At 48.6% G+C, this 13141-nt stretch overlaps 9 protein-coding genes across 9 annotated transcripts; 4 read left to right on the forward strand and 5 right to left on the reverse strand.

Annotated features, from left to right (window-relative positions):
• Positions 1–77: 77 nt before the first annotated feature.
• On the reverse strand, positions 78–2080 carry OGAPHI_002025 (uncharacterized protein; the record flags this gene model as incomplete). Its single annotated transcript, XM_046202850.1, has 2 exons — positions 78–1436; positions 1625–2080. 2 exons carry the CDS (start codon positions 2078–2080, stop codon positions 78–80), a joined length of 1815 nt encoding a protein of 604 aa, XP_046062685.1.
• OGAPHI_002026 (uncharacterized protein) lies at positions 1848–3071 on the forward strand (the record flags this gene model as incomplete). Its single annotated transcript, XM_046202851.1, has 1 exon — positions 1848–3071. One exon carries the CDS (start codon positions 1848–1850, stop codon positions 3069–3071), a length of 1224 nt encoding a protein of 407 aa, XP_046062686.1.
• Positions 3072–3176: 105 nt separating this feature from the next.
• OGAPHI_002027 (uncharacterized protein) lies at positions 3177–4721 on the forward strand (the record flags this gene model as incomplete). Its single annotated transcript, XM_046202852.1, has 1 exon — positions 3177–4721. One exon carries the CDS (start codon positions 3177–3179, stop codon positions 4719–4721), a length of 1545 nt encoding a protein of 514 aa, XP_046062687.1.
• Positions 4722–4794: 73 nt separating this feature from the next.
• Positions 4795–6192, forward strand: OGAPHI_002028 (uncharacterized protein; the record flags this gene model as incomplete). The annotated part of the gene is made up of 1 exon (XM_046202854.1): positions 4795–6192. The coding sequence occupies one exon, from the start codon at positions 4795–4797 to the stop codon at positions 6190–6192; it is 1398 nt and encodes a 465-aa protein (XP_046062688.1).
• On the reverse strand, positions 5439–6059 carry OGAPHI_002029 (uncharacterized protein; the record flags this gene model as incomplete). The annotated part of the gene is made up of 1 exon (XM_046202855.1): positions 5439–6059. The coding sequence occupies one exon, from the start codon at positions 6057–6059 to the stop codon at positions 5439–5441; it is 621 nt and encodes a 206-aa protein (XP_046062689.1).
• A 4-nt stretch (positions 6193–6196) lies between the features above and the next one.
• On the reverse strand, positions 6197–8296 carry OGAPHI_002030 (uncharacterized protein; the record flags this gene model as incomplete). The annotated part of the gene is made up of 1 exon (XM_046202856.1): positions 6197–8296. One exon carries the CDS (start codon positions 8294–8296, stop codon positions 6197–6199), a length of 2100 nt encoding a protein of 699 aa, XP_046062690.1.
• A 251-nt stretch (positions 8297–8547) lies between these two features.
• OGAPHI_002031 (uncharacterized protein) lies at positions 8548–10938 on the reverse strand (the record flags this gene model as incomplete). Its single annotated transcript, XM_046202857.1, has 1 exon — positions 8548–10938. The coding sequence occupies one exon, from the start codon at positions 10936–10938 to the stop codon at positions 8548–8550; it is 2391 nt and encodes a 796-aa protein (XP_046062691.1).
• Positions 10939–11349: 411 nt separating this feature from the next.
• OGAPHI_002032 (uncharacterized protein) lies at positions 11350–12321 on the forward strand (the record flags this gene model as incomplete). Its single annotated transcript, XM_046202858.1, has 1 exon — positions 11350–12321. The coding sequence occupies one exon, from the start codon at positions 11350–11352 to the stop codon at positions 12319–12321; it is 972 nt and encodes a 323-aa protein (XP_046062692.1).
• Positions 12322–12330: 9 nt separating this feature from the next.
• OGAPHI_002033 (uncharacterized protein) lies at positions 12331–13011 on the reverse strand (the record flags this gene model as incomplete). Its single annotated transcript, XM_046202859.1, has 1 exon — positions 12331–13011. One exon carries the CDS (start codon positions 13009–13011, stop codon positions 12331–12333), a length of 681 nt encoding a protein of 226 aa, XP_046062693.1.
• Positions 13012–13141: the final 130 nt, after the last annotated feature.

Raw genomic sequence — 13141 nt, forward strand, 5'->3', positions numbered from 1 at the left:
TAAATAATATGCCGGTGGATTGATTACTTTACCTGTCTTTCTAATGCAGTGCGACGATGTAAGAACTGGCATGGTTCTTAATTTTTGCGCTGGACACCCCACTTGTCGTAGCAGTAGAGCCCAATAAATGTCAATGCAAGTCCTGTCCATTGAACAGCACTGAGGTGAGTTCCTTCAACTAAGATCGAGCAACTGATGATAATGATCCGCTTGAGAATGTTGGCGATACTGTAGTTGATTGGACTCACCATTCCCAGAATTTGGAAGGCTACCACGCTCTGCACGAAATGTGTCATTCCGTTCACAAAGATAAGACCAGCCACGTATTGATCGATCTCGAACAGCGAAAATCCAGTAACGGAGGAGATCTCGGTGAGAATATATGGGGGCAGGGTCAAAAGGAATCCAACAACAGAGCAATGGAACAGAACGGACATCTTGTCGAGTTTTTTCTCGGAGTTGATGACCAGCTTGTTGAGAGACTGGGACGAGTTGCCCAACAGAGGCGTCACAGGCGGGCTCGCATGCTTAGGAGTCATTGCAATAGGTAACATTGGGGTTGAGGTGGCCGACTCGCTCTTGACGACCTTGTAATTGAGGGTATTGGTAAAGTAATCGTTCTTTGCTTCTTTTGCCTCGAAAGTGAGAATCTTTTTAGCAAAGATGTTTTGAGACACGAAAATCAGCATGGAGATGAACGCAAACACACATCCCGTGTAGAAGAACTCAGAGTCTGCAGTGATTTTGTTATTTTTCACGCAAGAAAGCATCACACCAACCATCAGAGGTAACAAAGTGAAATAAGTTTTCTTTCCAAACTGTTGGTTGAACATGAACCGGTAGATTAACACGGTGGTTAGAGGAGACAAAGCCTTGATTGTGTGGACTAGAGACACTGGGATCACCGAAGTAGCCTTGTGGGATGCGATGTGTCCAACAAACTGGAACATTCCCATTGGAAGCGTGGTCTTCAAAACAAACAGTGTTGGCTTGAGGAAATCCGTCAGTCTGTAGTTGTAGTGGTTCAAATCCGTTGGGAAGGTGCCCTTTGGGAACTTCTCCAGCAAACAGTCCGAGGACTTGTCAGCATAAAGGGAGTTTGGGTTGAGGTGGTGGCGATGAGAAGCAAAAATAGCATCGTACTTCTTCACGAAAGCAACGGTGAGCAGACAACACAAAGCGTTTATCATGAACTGGAATTCTGTGAGTGTAACTGGGTAATCAAAGTTGCGAAGAATGGACTTGGTGCTGTTTGAGGAAACAACACTAACGGTGTACCAAATGGCACAGAGTAAACATAGCTTCCAGTCAATAAGAGGGAACAACGGAGCCACTTTCGAGGCTAGCTCTTTGACTGAACTGCGCACGTTCTGGATACTGGGCTGACCAAATATGAAGAGCATGTTGTAAAGCGAATGAAACAGAACAGGGCTAACCTTTGTGAAATACCACGTAACTTTAGAGATGGCTGTCCTAAAAAAAAAAAAAAAAGAAATGTCCGAGAATCCAATTCGGGAAATGTGAGGAAAAAAAAAAACAACAGGCGCCTATTGTCTCCCAGCAACGCGCCGCGATAGCTACAGCAACTTGAGATAAAGGATCTCATCAAATTCATATGCGCTACCCCTGTAAAGCACCCTAACAATGTGCAGTTTTCGAATTGTGGTTCAAATCGGGCAGCATGCCTACACGTTTTAGTCTGATGAAGATCATCGGGCGTGTTTTTAAAACTAATCACGTACGCGCTGCACATCATCGGAGGCACCGCATCGTGGGCAAAAATTGGTTTTTCCTCCCAAAACGTCTGGATTGTACGTAATAATTTTTCACAAATTTCCTCTTTCACCATGACATCAACCTCTGATCCTGAGCAAGCGATTTTTTGGTTGCACGAGCCGCAAAATAATTGTTTCTGGAATGGGGCTCTGGATGTGGTCTCCACCCAAAATGGTGCAGGTGTGGTCTCTAAACGGTCGATAGAAAAGGGCACTGTATTGCTCAAGGTGCCCAAAGAATCCATCTTGTCTGCACGTACCACCTTCATAGCAAACTTACTCATCGATGCTGAGATATATGGCATGCACGCCTTGGTGATCGCCTTGATTTACGAAAAAAACGCCCTTGCAGAAAGTCCCTGGTACCACTACATTAATTCCATAAATTTCGCAGATAAGACAATCCCCCCTTGCTTATGGCACCCAACGCATAAACGTCTGCTCGATAACACAGAGGCTGATCTTATGGGTGTCCTGGACGACTCAGAGTTGCTCGATCATTTCCAAATGGCGCAGGACTTCGCCCGTCAATATGCATCCATGCTGCCCGAGCCCCCAGAACTCAGTAATATCTCACACTTTGCAACCATCGTTTTGGGCGTGGCTTCGCGCGCATTTGAAATCGACGATTTTCATCTATCCGCATTGGTACCAGGAGCAGATCTTTTTAACCACGAACCGCACGGCGACGAGTCAGCTCATTTCGAAAGTTTGGCAGGGGTGTGTCCCGACTGTGGCAAAATTGAGTGCGTCCACGGCGTCTATTCCGACGCCGACGAGTCCGACCAGGTTTGCGAAATCGTCGCTCACTCCGCCGTCCCTGCAAATACCGAAATTTTCAACACCTACGGCCCGCTGTCAAACTCCGAGCTTTTGGCAAGATACGCCTTTTGTGTCGATAACAACCACTTCGACACAGTCTGTTTGGGCAGACAGATCTCTGCGCTCCGCAAGAAGGCCGGGCCCCAGATAGCAAGACGTATCAAGTGGTGGTCACTAACTGCACCCAAACCGTGGCTATTGGACTGCTTTGTCAAAGCTGACGGTAAACCGTCCAAGGAGCTCTGTGCGGTGGCAAAGCTCTTCACCGCACCGGGAAAAACCGTCCAGAGATCTCATTTAACCAAACTGACTCCGTCATCGAGGAAACTCATCCAGCATTGGTGTCGTCAGCGTAGACTGCCGGAAATCGCCATCTCCTTAGACGACCCGCAAAGAGAGGCCCAGATCAAGTGCATCAGACAGTCCGAGAACGCCATCCTTGACAGATGCATAGCGTTGATGGACCGTCCATAATCCTGTATAACCTCCCGCTTACCTAAGTGCACATGTAATCAAAGATTCCTCGAAACAAATTTTTCCAATTGGCCAAACAAACATTTGTTAAACCCTTGAGTATTTATGATCAGGGCTGCCAGATTACAAGCGTGCGCGCGCCAGGCGGCACGGAGCTATAGATTCCAATCGACTCTTCCACCTACGCCAGTGAAGAAGTCCAGACCAGTCAGAAAATTCTTTTTCCGTTTATCCCTCTTAACGGCAACGTTCTATCTTGGTGGAGGGTATTTGGCTACCAAGAACGACGCTATTCAAGACGCGTTTGAAGACTTTGTTCCGTTCGGCGAGTTTGTCGTTTCCAACATTGAGTACTACTCGTACCATAAGGACGAGCTTTTAAGTCCATTCTCCAAGGTTAACGATTCGTTTGCCGATGTCAAGGAGAAGCTTGGACTGGAGAAGACGGTGCCAATTCCAAAACAGGGTGTTCAGAGTGACAAGATTGAGCTGAAGAAGGAGGAAGAGACCCCAACCGAGACCGCTGTTGGGCGTAGCTTGCCATTGTTGCATTTAGAGACCGGCGACCAAGTGATTGACAGCACGGTCAATGCGTTGAACGAGTTGATCGCTGCCATGAACTTGAAGGTGACCAGTTTGGAGAACCAGCAGGTTGTGGAGTCTTTGCATCGGAGCTTGACCTCGCTGGCAGAGAAATACAAGACTTTCAGTACTGCCAAGCAGCTTGAACAGGGTGTTGTTGACGAGCAGCTGAAAACATACTTGAATCAAAAGGAGGTCGAATTGACACAGGAGTTTGTGAACAAGCTCGAGGAGGCCAAGAAACAGCTCGAAGAGCGTCATTCTAAGCAGTTGGAAGGAGAAATTGGAGCTGCCGAAAAGAGAATCCAGCTGGAAGCTTTGAACTTGATCGAGCAATCGAAATTGGCTGCCATTGAGCAATTCAACAAGGTTATCAGCGAAAAAGTCGACTCCGAGAGAGCCAACAAGTTGAAGGATCTGGACGCCTTGGCTGCCAGAGTCTCTGAGATTGAAAAGTACCAATTGGAGCTCGGCAAGAGTGCCGGTCTCTACTACAACTACAGAGACATCAAAAAGAGCATAGGCGCTTTGCAGGGACTGTTGCTATCGAACGAGTCTTCTCCAAAGCGTGGTGAGGAGTTGGTGAAGGAATTGGACAACCTGAAGAAGCTGGTTGCATCTCTGGACAACGACTTGATCACACAGGCTATCAACGCTCTTCCATCTAACGACACGTTGTTGAGAAATGGAGGTGTTTTGACGCAATCTCAGCTGCTTGCCAGATGGGAGCTGCTGCTTCCTGAGCTGAGATCTGTTTCGCTTCTTCCACCAAATGCCGGTCTTGTTGGCCACATTTCGTCGTTTGTGTTCTCGAAATTGCTGTTTGCCAAGAGTGGCAAGCCTGTCAAGACTGACGACGAGCTGATCGGCAACGACATCGAGTCGGTGATTGCCCGTGTCAACGAGTACCTGGTGAAGAACGAGCTGGACAACGCTGTCGAGGAGGTCTCGAACATGAAGGGCTGGGCCAGAAAATTGGCCGACGACTGGCTGGCTGAGAGCAGAAGAAAGCTGGAGCTCCAATTTCTGGTGGACTTACTCGAAACCGAGGTGGACGTGAGCGTTTAGAGAAATAGAGGAAAGTAGTTATTTTTCAAATAATTTATATTATTTTTTTCCGTACTTGTATACACTCCCATCAATGACCTCGGCGCCACAGGTTTACGGAGCAGACGAGATCGACGCCATTGTCGTTGATCCAGGAACGTTTCAGACAAAGATCGGATACGCGGGCTACGATTCGCCAAGTCTTGTTTTACCGTCGTATTATGGCGAGGTGGATTTGGACGGCAACAAGAGACAGATATTTGACGAGAGTTTGTTGTTTCTGCCGCAGAAGGGGCTCGAGGTGAAACACATTGTGGAAAACAACGCGATTGTGGACTGGGACGGGTTTGTTGCGCAACTCGAGTACGTTTTCAAGAAACTGGACGTCAAACCTGAACAGCAGCCGGTTCTCCTAACAGAGTCGACATTCAGCTCGTACGACAGCAAGGTAAAGGCCCTGGACGTGTTTTTGGATACGTTCAAGTTCTGTGCGTTTTATTTGGTGAAACAGCCAACCACGGTCTCGTTTGCACACGGCCGGCCCAACTGTTTGGTGGTGGACGTTGGCCACGACCTGGTCACCGTCACGCCGATCGTGGACGGGCTGTGTCTCAAGAACCAGGTGATGGGCACCAAATACGCGGGGGCGTTTTTGAACCAGCAGCTCGAGCAGTTTCTCGCCGACAAGGGCATCGAGCTGCGGCCGCACTACATGATTAAGTCCAAGAAAATCGTCTATTACGAATCTCCAGCGTCCAAGGCGGAGTTCCAGGAGCGCAAGTACGATTTCGAGGTGTCCAAATCGTTCCACGAGTTTGCCAAGCTCAAGGTGTTGCAGGAGATGAAGGAGACTTTGTTGAGTTGCATTGAGGAGGAAGGAGACGAGCCAAAGGAGTCTGACGACCAAGTTCGCTGGTTTGAGCTTCCGGACGGGCTTGCTGTTCCGTTCACAAAGAAAGACCGTGCTGCGCTGAGCAACTCGTTGTTCTCGCCGCTCGAGACGCTGTCGACGCCGATCACCGGCTTCGAGACCCCGGACGACGGAAACATCATCAAGAGACTTGGCCACGCCAACGAGACCTCCAGCAAAGAGTACGTTCCAATGAGACGGGCGAAAAAGCCCGAGGAAGACAAAATGGACGAGGACGTTGCCGATGTCCAGGGCGGTATTGGTCTGATCAAGCTCGTGCAAACGGTGCTTGACCGGCTGGACATCGATCTGAAGCCGCAGCTCGCCAACAACATCGTTCTTGTTGGCAGCACGTCGCTGGTGCCTGGTCTGAACGCCAAACTGCACTCGGAGCTGTCTCTGATGAACCCAAGCTTGAAGATCAGAATCCACGCCGCAGGTAACACCATCGAGAGACGGTACTCGTCGTGGGTCGGCGGTAGTATCTTGTCGTCGTTGGGCACGTTCCACCAGCTGTGGGTGACCAAGGCAGAGTACGAGACCGTCGGTGCTGAGAAACTGATCGTGAATAGATTTAGATAGTGTATTAGATGTATCCTCCAATATGCCAGTATTTGACCAGGTCGAGCCACGACGCGTCGCGTAACTCGTCGTCGCTGCTGTTGCGGCCGCGCCAGATCTCAAACAGCGCCTGTTTGCCGATCCACTTCTCGCCCGCGTCGAAAAACGACTTGCCCAGCACGTCGTACCGCTGCTGCAACTCCGGGTCCATCGCGTCGGAGCCGGCCACGAAGAAACACCAGAACGGCAGCCCCACGCGCATGTCGGTGACTCCACGCGTGCGCTGTGCCAGACTCCGCAGGTTCTCCAGGTGTCTAACTGTAGACACCACATGCTCCTGCAGTCTTCTTGGGTGTGTCTCCTTGACGATGCGGAAAAAGAACATCAGAATAGTGTTGTAGAAACATGTGGACAGGTGGTACACGGCCTGGTGGGCCGGGCTCGAAAACTTGTACGACCCGTTCGCCGCCTCGTACAGCTGCCACGGGTGCTTCCAGTTGCGCAGCTCTTCCTCGATGTCGCAGCACTGTTTGGGGAAATTGCGTGGAAACACTCGTTTCCGGAGAATGTAGTTGCGGTGGTCGGAAAGCTCCACCGTGCGCTCCATCAGAGACAGCAGACTGTACGGGATGCCGAAACTGAGCTCCACAGAAGAGAAGGGAAGCGCTCGGGACGCGTCGAACCGGATCGGCCCCGCGTCGCTGTCGGACTCGGGCTCGGAGTCCTCTTCTTCCTCAAATTCGGGGCCATAGTTGAACCGGATCGTGTATGTTCGCGGTGGCTTGTCCACAACTGGTGGCCGTTCCAAAAGCTTCTTTGGAACATTGTCCACCTCCATGGGCTCCCAGGAATCCATAACCACCTGCTTGATCTCGATCCGCGTGTAGTTTTGCTCGGACATCGCAAACGAGTCCGGATCGTAGTAGTTTTCCTCCTGCGACTCGTACTTGTCCATATCAATGATCGACGTGGACCGGAAAAACAGGTTCAGGTACCTGATCCACAGCATCAGGTCGCGGACCGAGCTGGAGACCTGGCGGGAGTCCAAAAAGGAGTGCAATCCCATGGCGATGGAAAATAGTGTCTCGTTGTTGTAGTAGATATTAGTAGACTCTTCCTGCTTCAAAGCAAGAATAACCATCATCAATAGCTGGTCAATCACGCCTTTCTCCAGAAGATAGTCCAGCAGTCCGTGGTTCGTCACCTTGACCTTGCCGTCTTGAACGGTGGCCAGCATCATGAAAATCCGACTCAGATTGTACAAGTTGGCTTCGCGCAGATAGATAAAGCAGCGCAGTTTCTGCAACGAGCACTCGTGGTCGCCCGAAATGTCAAACAGCGTGCGGTACCGGTCAATGGTCGCCATCGCCAGCGCCTCCAGAATGAACGTCTGTTTAATCAGATCGATAATGTCCTCGGTTCCCGTTGGTTTCTTAATCAGCATCTCGCCCAGGGCTTTGAACAGAGTGGGAACCATCACGGTGTTGAATATACTGTTCTTGCACATGATATGCATCAGCGACGGCCCCAGTTTTCTGAACTCTTTCACCAGATGTCTCGTTTGTGGGTGTTGCAAAATACCCGTCACAGAGTCTCCGTGGTAGCCAGGATCAACGTCCACTATAAATTTGCGCAGATATTCCTCCACGGCGGCCTTACGAGCACCATCGTCCATGTTCATGCGGTCCAGAATCCTGTTGTGGGGCTTCAGCCCGTAGAATCCAGCAAAAATCTCTCGTTTCACCTGCTCCCAGTCGCTCACCTCAGCATTGTACTCTCCGGTGTATATTTTGTATGTCAACGAGGCGTCCACCTGGAGCCGCGGATGAAGCCACAGTTCTCTGGGAAGTAAAGTATCTGCTGTTGGAGCGACGTACGACGATGCCGAGGCGATCGAGACCGGCGTCAACTGCGTTTCTTGCGACTGGGGACTTTCTCCAAGAGGGAAGACCCCAAAAGGCCCTATAGATCGATCTCGATAGTCGTCCAACGCCTCCAAATCGGCGTCCATATCGTCCGGATACTTGTAGCCGTTCTTAAACTCCATAAACGGAACCTGTCGCCGCTGATGTTGCTCCACAGCGTCTCCCCCAATCACTTTCAAGCCTTTAGAACCAACAACCATATATTCGTGGAATCGCAGCCGGATATCGTACCCCAGACATTCCGTCTTGGACTTCTCGCACCGCAAACAGTAAGGCCGGCGTCCATCGCATTTCACCTTGCGATTTCGACAGGTGTCGCACCCGGTGAACGTCCTCTTTTTAACGGACACCATACAATAAATCTAATAAAATAATTATTGGTGGGAGGAGTGTTTTTCTACTAAATTCCCTAGATAAGAAGATTTATCTGATTTGACAATGTTCGTGATGATTAGTCGCTGATCGCAAGATCTTCCTCCATATCGACTCTTCTCAGTTTCTTGCGGTTCGACTTGGTAGGAGAAATGATGTGTTTACCCGAAAAAACCGGGTTTTCCACAAGCTTGTTGGTTGGCTGAAGAGCATCGCTCTGTTCGGCCTTGTCAGCCTTCTTCTTCTTCTTGCGTGAAGGAGACTTGCGGACAGCAGACTCCCGCTGTGGAGAAACGTCCTCAAAGATCGAAACAGGCTCGTTCAGCCCAGTGCCGTACAAATCGGTTGGAAACAAGTACGGCGATTTGGCCGGCGACCGGGTCGGAGATCTGGAAAACGCCTTGCTGCGATCAACAGAGTCTATCACACTCATCTTGGTCTTGGCAGACTCCAGCTGCGATCTCAGGTCTCTGATATCCTTCTTGCTCTTTGCCTCCAGCTGCTGCAGCTTCGTCTTGAGCTCGTCGATCTGTTTCTCCTTGGCCTCAAGTTCCTTGGCCGTCTTTTCGTCGTTCTGGCCCATCTCGGCAACCTGCTTGTCGTGAGTGGACTGGAACTCCATCATCATGATGTTGTTCACCTCCAGCTCCTTGGTGACACAGGTCAACCTCTCGCGAAGCGACTCGGCCTCTTGCTCATACTTGGTCTTCAATGCTTCCATGTTGTCCCTGTGCTGTTTGGTTTGGGACTCGATGGCACTTTCATGCTGTCTTTTCATCTTTTCAAGTTCCTGCTCAAAGTTTTGCTGCTGAGATGCAGACTCGGCCTTCAGGGTATCGTAGTTGCCCATCAGCATCACAATCTCCGACTCCTTCATGCTGAGATCGGACTCCATTTTGCGCCGCTGTTGCTCGGCCTCGTCAGCAAGTTTCCGAACGTTCTCGCTCTCATTGCGCGTTTCCTCAAGCTGTTTCTCCATAAGCTTCAATTTCTCGCTGTCTTGCTCCTTCAACCCCACGATCTCTGTTTCCAAAGTCTCGTTGTGTTGACCAAGATTCTCGCATTTCTGCTTGAGCTCCTCCACAAGTTCCTTCACGTTACTCAATTCTTCCTCCTTGGCCTTGATCTGGCTCTCGATCTTTTCCTGGTAACATTGGGAAACTTCTTTGAGCTTGGCGTCAGCTGAGTCCATATGCTCTTGTGTGAGCCTGTGGACTTCGTTCTTATGCTCAACGGCGATCTGGTTCAATTTCGACTCGTTCTCCTCGTACAGTTCCTGACGAACACGGACCTCAGTTTTAACGACTTCCTCCTCAAGCTTGAGAACTTTGGCCTCAAGCTTGTGCTGGTATGCCTTCAAGGTATCAATTTCACAAAGAAGCTCGTATTGAGCTTTGGTATCGGTGGAAGACTTGGTTTGGGAAGATGCTGAAGAGATATGCCGTGGAACACTTTGGTACTGGACTGGATTAACGTAACGAAGGGTTTGCAAAATGAGTCCTTCGTCTCCAGCAGGATCCAAGGTGACAATGATGGAGATCAGGCTTTTGTTCTTGACGTAGTCGTGGAAGATTAGTCTGGTTAGCTTGTTGGTACGCAGCAGAGACTTGTTGAATTGTCTGGTTGCAACGAGTTCCAAACAGCGGCCCAATTGAGTCAACGAAGCGTTAGTGAACCCTCCTTCTTTCAAGTTCAAGCCGGAGGTCTGAGAAAGCTTAGATCTTTCCAGACCGGCAAGATCAGCAATAGTGAGTCTTGAGGAGTTAACGACTCTGCCAATAATACGAACAACATTGATGAAAACGAAACAGTGAGATCTTGAAGACTCTCTGTTCACCTGTGTGGTGCCTGTTTTCCTGTGGTTTAAACCTCTCTGCAGCACGCGAGCAGCACTGTCATAGTCGCTGACCAAGAACTGGGACAGGTTGTATGGCTTCAATTTCTGGTCTGTTGGATCGGTAATGATATCAAGGAAAGATCTGGATCTGGTGGTGGAATTCATGAGAATGTCTTTGATCGAATCGTTATAGATCTCAAACATAGACATCGTGACGGCGTATTCCGAGTCGACCAGTGGAACTCTTGAACTGTTACCGTTCTGCAGATTGCTCATCAAACCAGACAGTTTTTTATAGTTGGAGCTGATCTGCCCATATTGTGAGAGTCTTTGGAAAACGTACTCCAAAGATTTTGTGGCCATACCAGTCTCTCTGTTGAACACAGTATGTGTCTTACCACTGTTGGAGGGCCCCAATGTGAACAAAAGACAATCCAGACCTCTGAAAAGTCTATCATCTAGCATTGGTTTTCCCACAGTCTCAAACAAGCTCTCTGGTTCTTGAGTAACCGACTTGAACCCAAACGACGACTCGTACTTGGGAAGATCTATTTGGTGTTTTTTCGACCCATTCTGAACGAAAACAGGCTCGGTTTCGCCCGAAAACTGTCTTGCTCTTAGATGGAGATCCATGTTTTGTTTGTTTGTTATTTATTTATTTTTTCCTCAAAAAGATTTGAGTGGGAAAAAGGGGGTACAAAATAGTTGAAAATTAATTAGCGAGCAGAAGAAGATTCAAGGATGGGAATCGGACGGATTTTGAACCATAGCGCCAAGTTCATGGGGAGTATTTATCCCGTATAGTAATTGATCACTTTACTGACCAAGAAGACGCACTTTGGGTCTCCTCCAGAGTGGGATTTTTCCTATTATGTTTGTCAGTGTCCACTATAACTCCTATAGGGATATTTTACCTTTGGATAGACCCAGAGTCGTTGATTAGATGGGTTTCTGGGGCCTATAGAAAGGTTTATTATGGGGGCTAAATTGTTGCAAGAGTCGATCGACGCTTAAATTATTTATTTAAAATTCGATTATCAGGACATGTCAACTGCTGAGAAGAAGAACAGCGTAGAGTCGGCTCCTGAGGAAGAGACAACGAGCATTGCGCTCGAGAAAAAGAGAACGTTGGATGAGTCCGACAAAGAGGATGTCAAGAGGATTAAGAGCGAAACAGCGGAAACCTCAGAGGAAGCAACGAAACAGGACAAACAAGAAGAAAGTGACAAGATAGAAAAGACAGACGACAGTAAAAAGGAGGAATTGACCGAGACTGAAAAGAAGGACGAAAAGACCGGCAACGGAGACGAAAGTGCTGCCGACGAGAAGCCAACTCCAGCCAAATTTGTGTTTGGTGCTCGGACCACATTTGGACAAGCCAGTGGGTTCTCGATGCTATCCAAGAAGAATGTGTTCGATAAAAAGCCAGAAGCCACTGAAGAGAAGACCGACGAACTCAAACCAGCTACAAAGAGCGTTTTTGGAAGCGGATCCACGTTTGGAAACGCGTTCAAAAAGGCTGCCACTACAAAATCGATCTTTGACGAGCCGCAAAAGGCTCCTGAGCAGCCTAAAGATAAAGAAAAGGCCAAAGAGGTGTACAAGGCTGTTCATTTAGAGAAGCAGGAGGTCAAGTCTGGTGAAGAAGAGGAACAGACGTTGTTCCAGGTGAAGGCCAAGTTGTATCATATGGATCTCACCAAGGTGTCTGATGGATGGAAAGAGAGAGGAGTTGGTGTGCTCAAAGTGAACAAATTTTTGAAATCAGATAAACCATACAAAGCTCGTTTAATCATGCGTCAGGAAGGTATTTTGAAACTCATATTGAACGTGCCTGTTGTGCCAGGTTTTGAGGTTTTCAAAGGAATGGCAAGCTCGTTAAACAGCGACAAATTCATCAGAATTCAGGCAGTGGAAGACTCCAAGCCTGTTCAGTACGCTTTCAAGATCGGCATGATCGAGAACTCGTCCAAGTTGTATGAAGTTATTGAGCAATTGGTTAAAGAGGTGAATTAAGTTTATAAATTATGCTATCCTTTTGAATGCTACAGTGCATATTGTCGATCCTTTCACGCCGCCAAACTGGAAAACGGGGTATTTCACTGTTTTCCAAACTTCAAACGAGTTATAAGCTGTGATGACGCGAATCAGCTCTTCTTGAGTGAAGTTGCAAGAGGTGATCAAGAGAATGCCACCTTTCTTTACCAATTGTTTGACCGTTTGCGGATACACCTGCTGACCGCTCTGACCATCATAATCGGCCTCGCTCAGTGCAATAGCGTCCAAAGTACCCTTATCAAGTACCAGATCAAACTTTTCCGTGTTGGAACTCAAAAACGGATCGTTTGCGTTAAGAATGTCGCTCTGTGAAAACTCAACGTTAAATTCATTGGCGGTGGCAATGTCTTTAGCAAATTTCACACTGGTATCGCTATAGTCAACTCCCACAAGTTGACCCTGCCATCCCTCTTGCAAGATTTCAAACAAAAGATGGCCATTACCAGTGCCCAGATCGCAGACACTGATGGAAGGGTCCAGGTTCGAAAACACAAAGTCCACCATCTTCTCTTCTGCCCCCGAGTCGGAGAACCAGCATTCTCCTGTGTCTTCCGGGTTCTTCGAGAAGTTTTCCTGTTCCAGCTCGTAGAAGCTGTTCCAATACTCTTTGGTTCCGAGTTTCGAGTGGTTAAGCTTTGTGGTATCCATTGGACAAAAAAAAAATTACGTCGATCGTCTTGGATAGACGCAGCTCAAGTGGAAGCCACCTTTAAGCAAGATGGGATATACAAATTGGTAAGACGCGAGCATGGCCGATCTCACAGTGTTTAGTTGCCCA

This window comes from Ogataea philodendri (genome assembly GCF_020536065.1).
Source record: "Ogataea philodendri strain CBS6075 chromosome Unknown scaffold1, whole genome shotgun sequence".
NCBI lineage: Eukaryota > Fungi > Ascomycota > Pichiomycetes > Pichiales > Pichiaceae > Ogataea > Ogataea philodendri.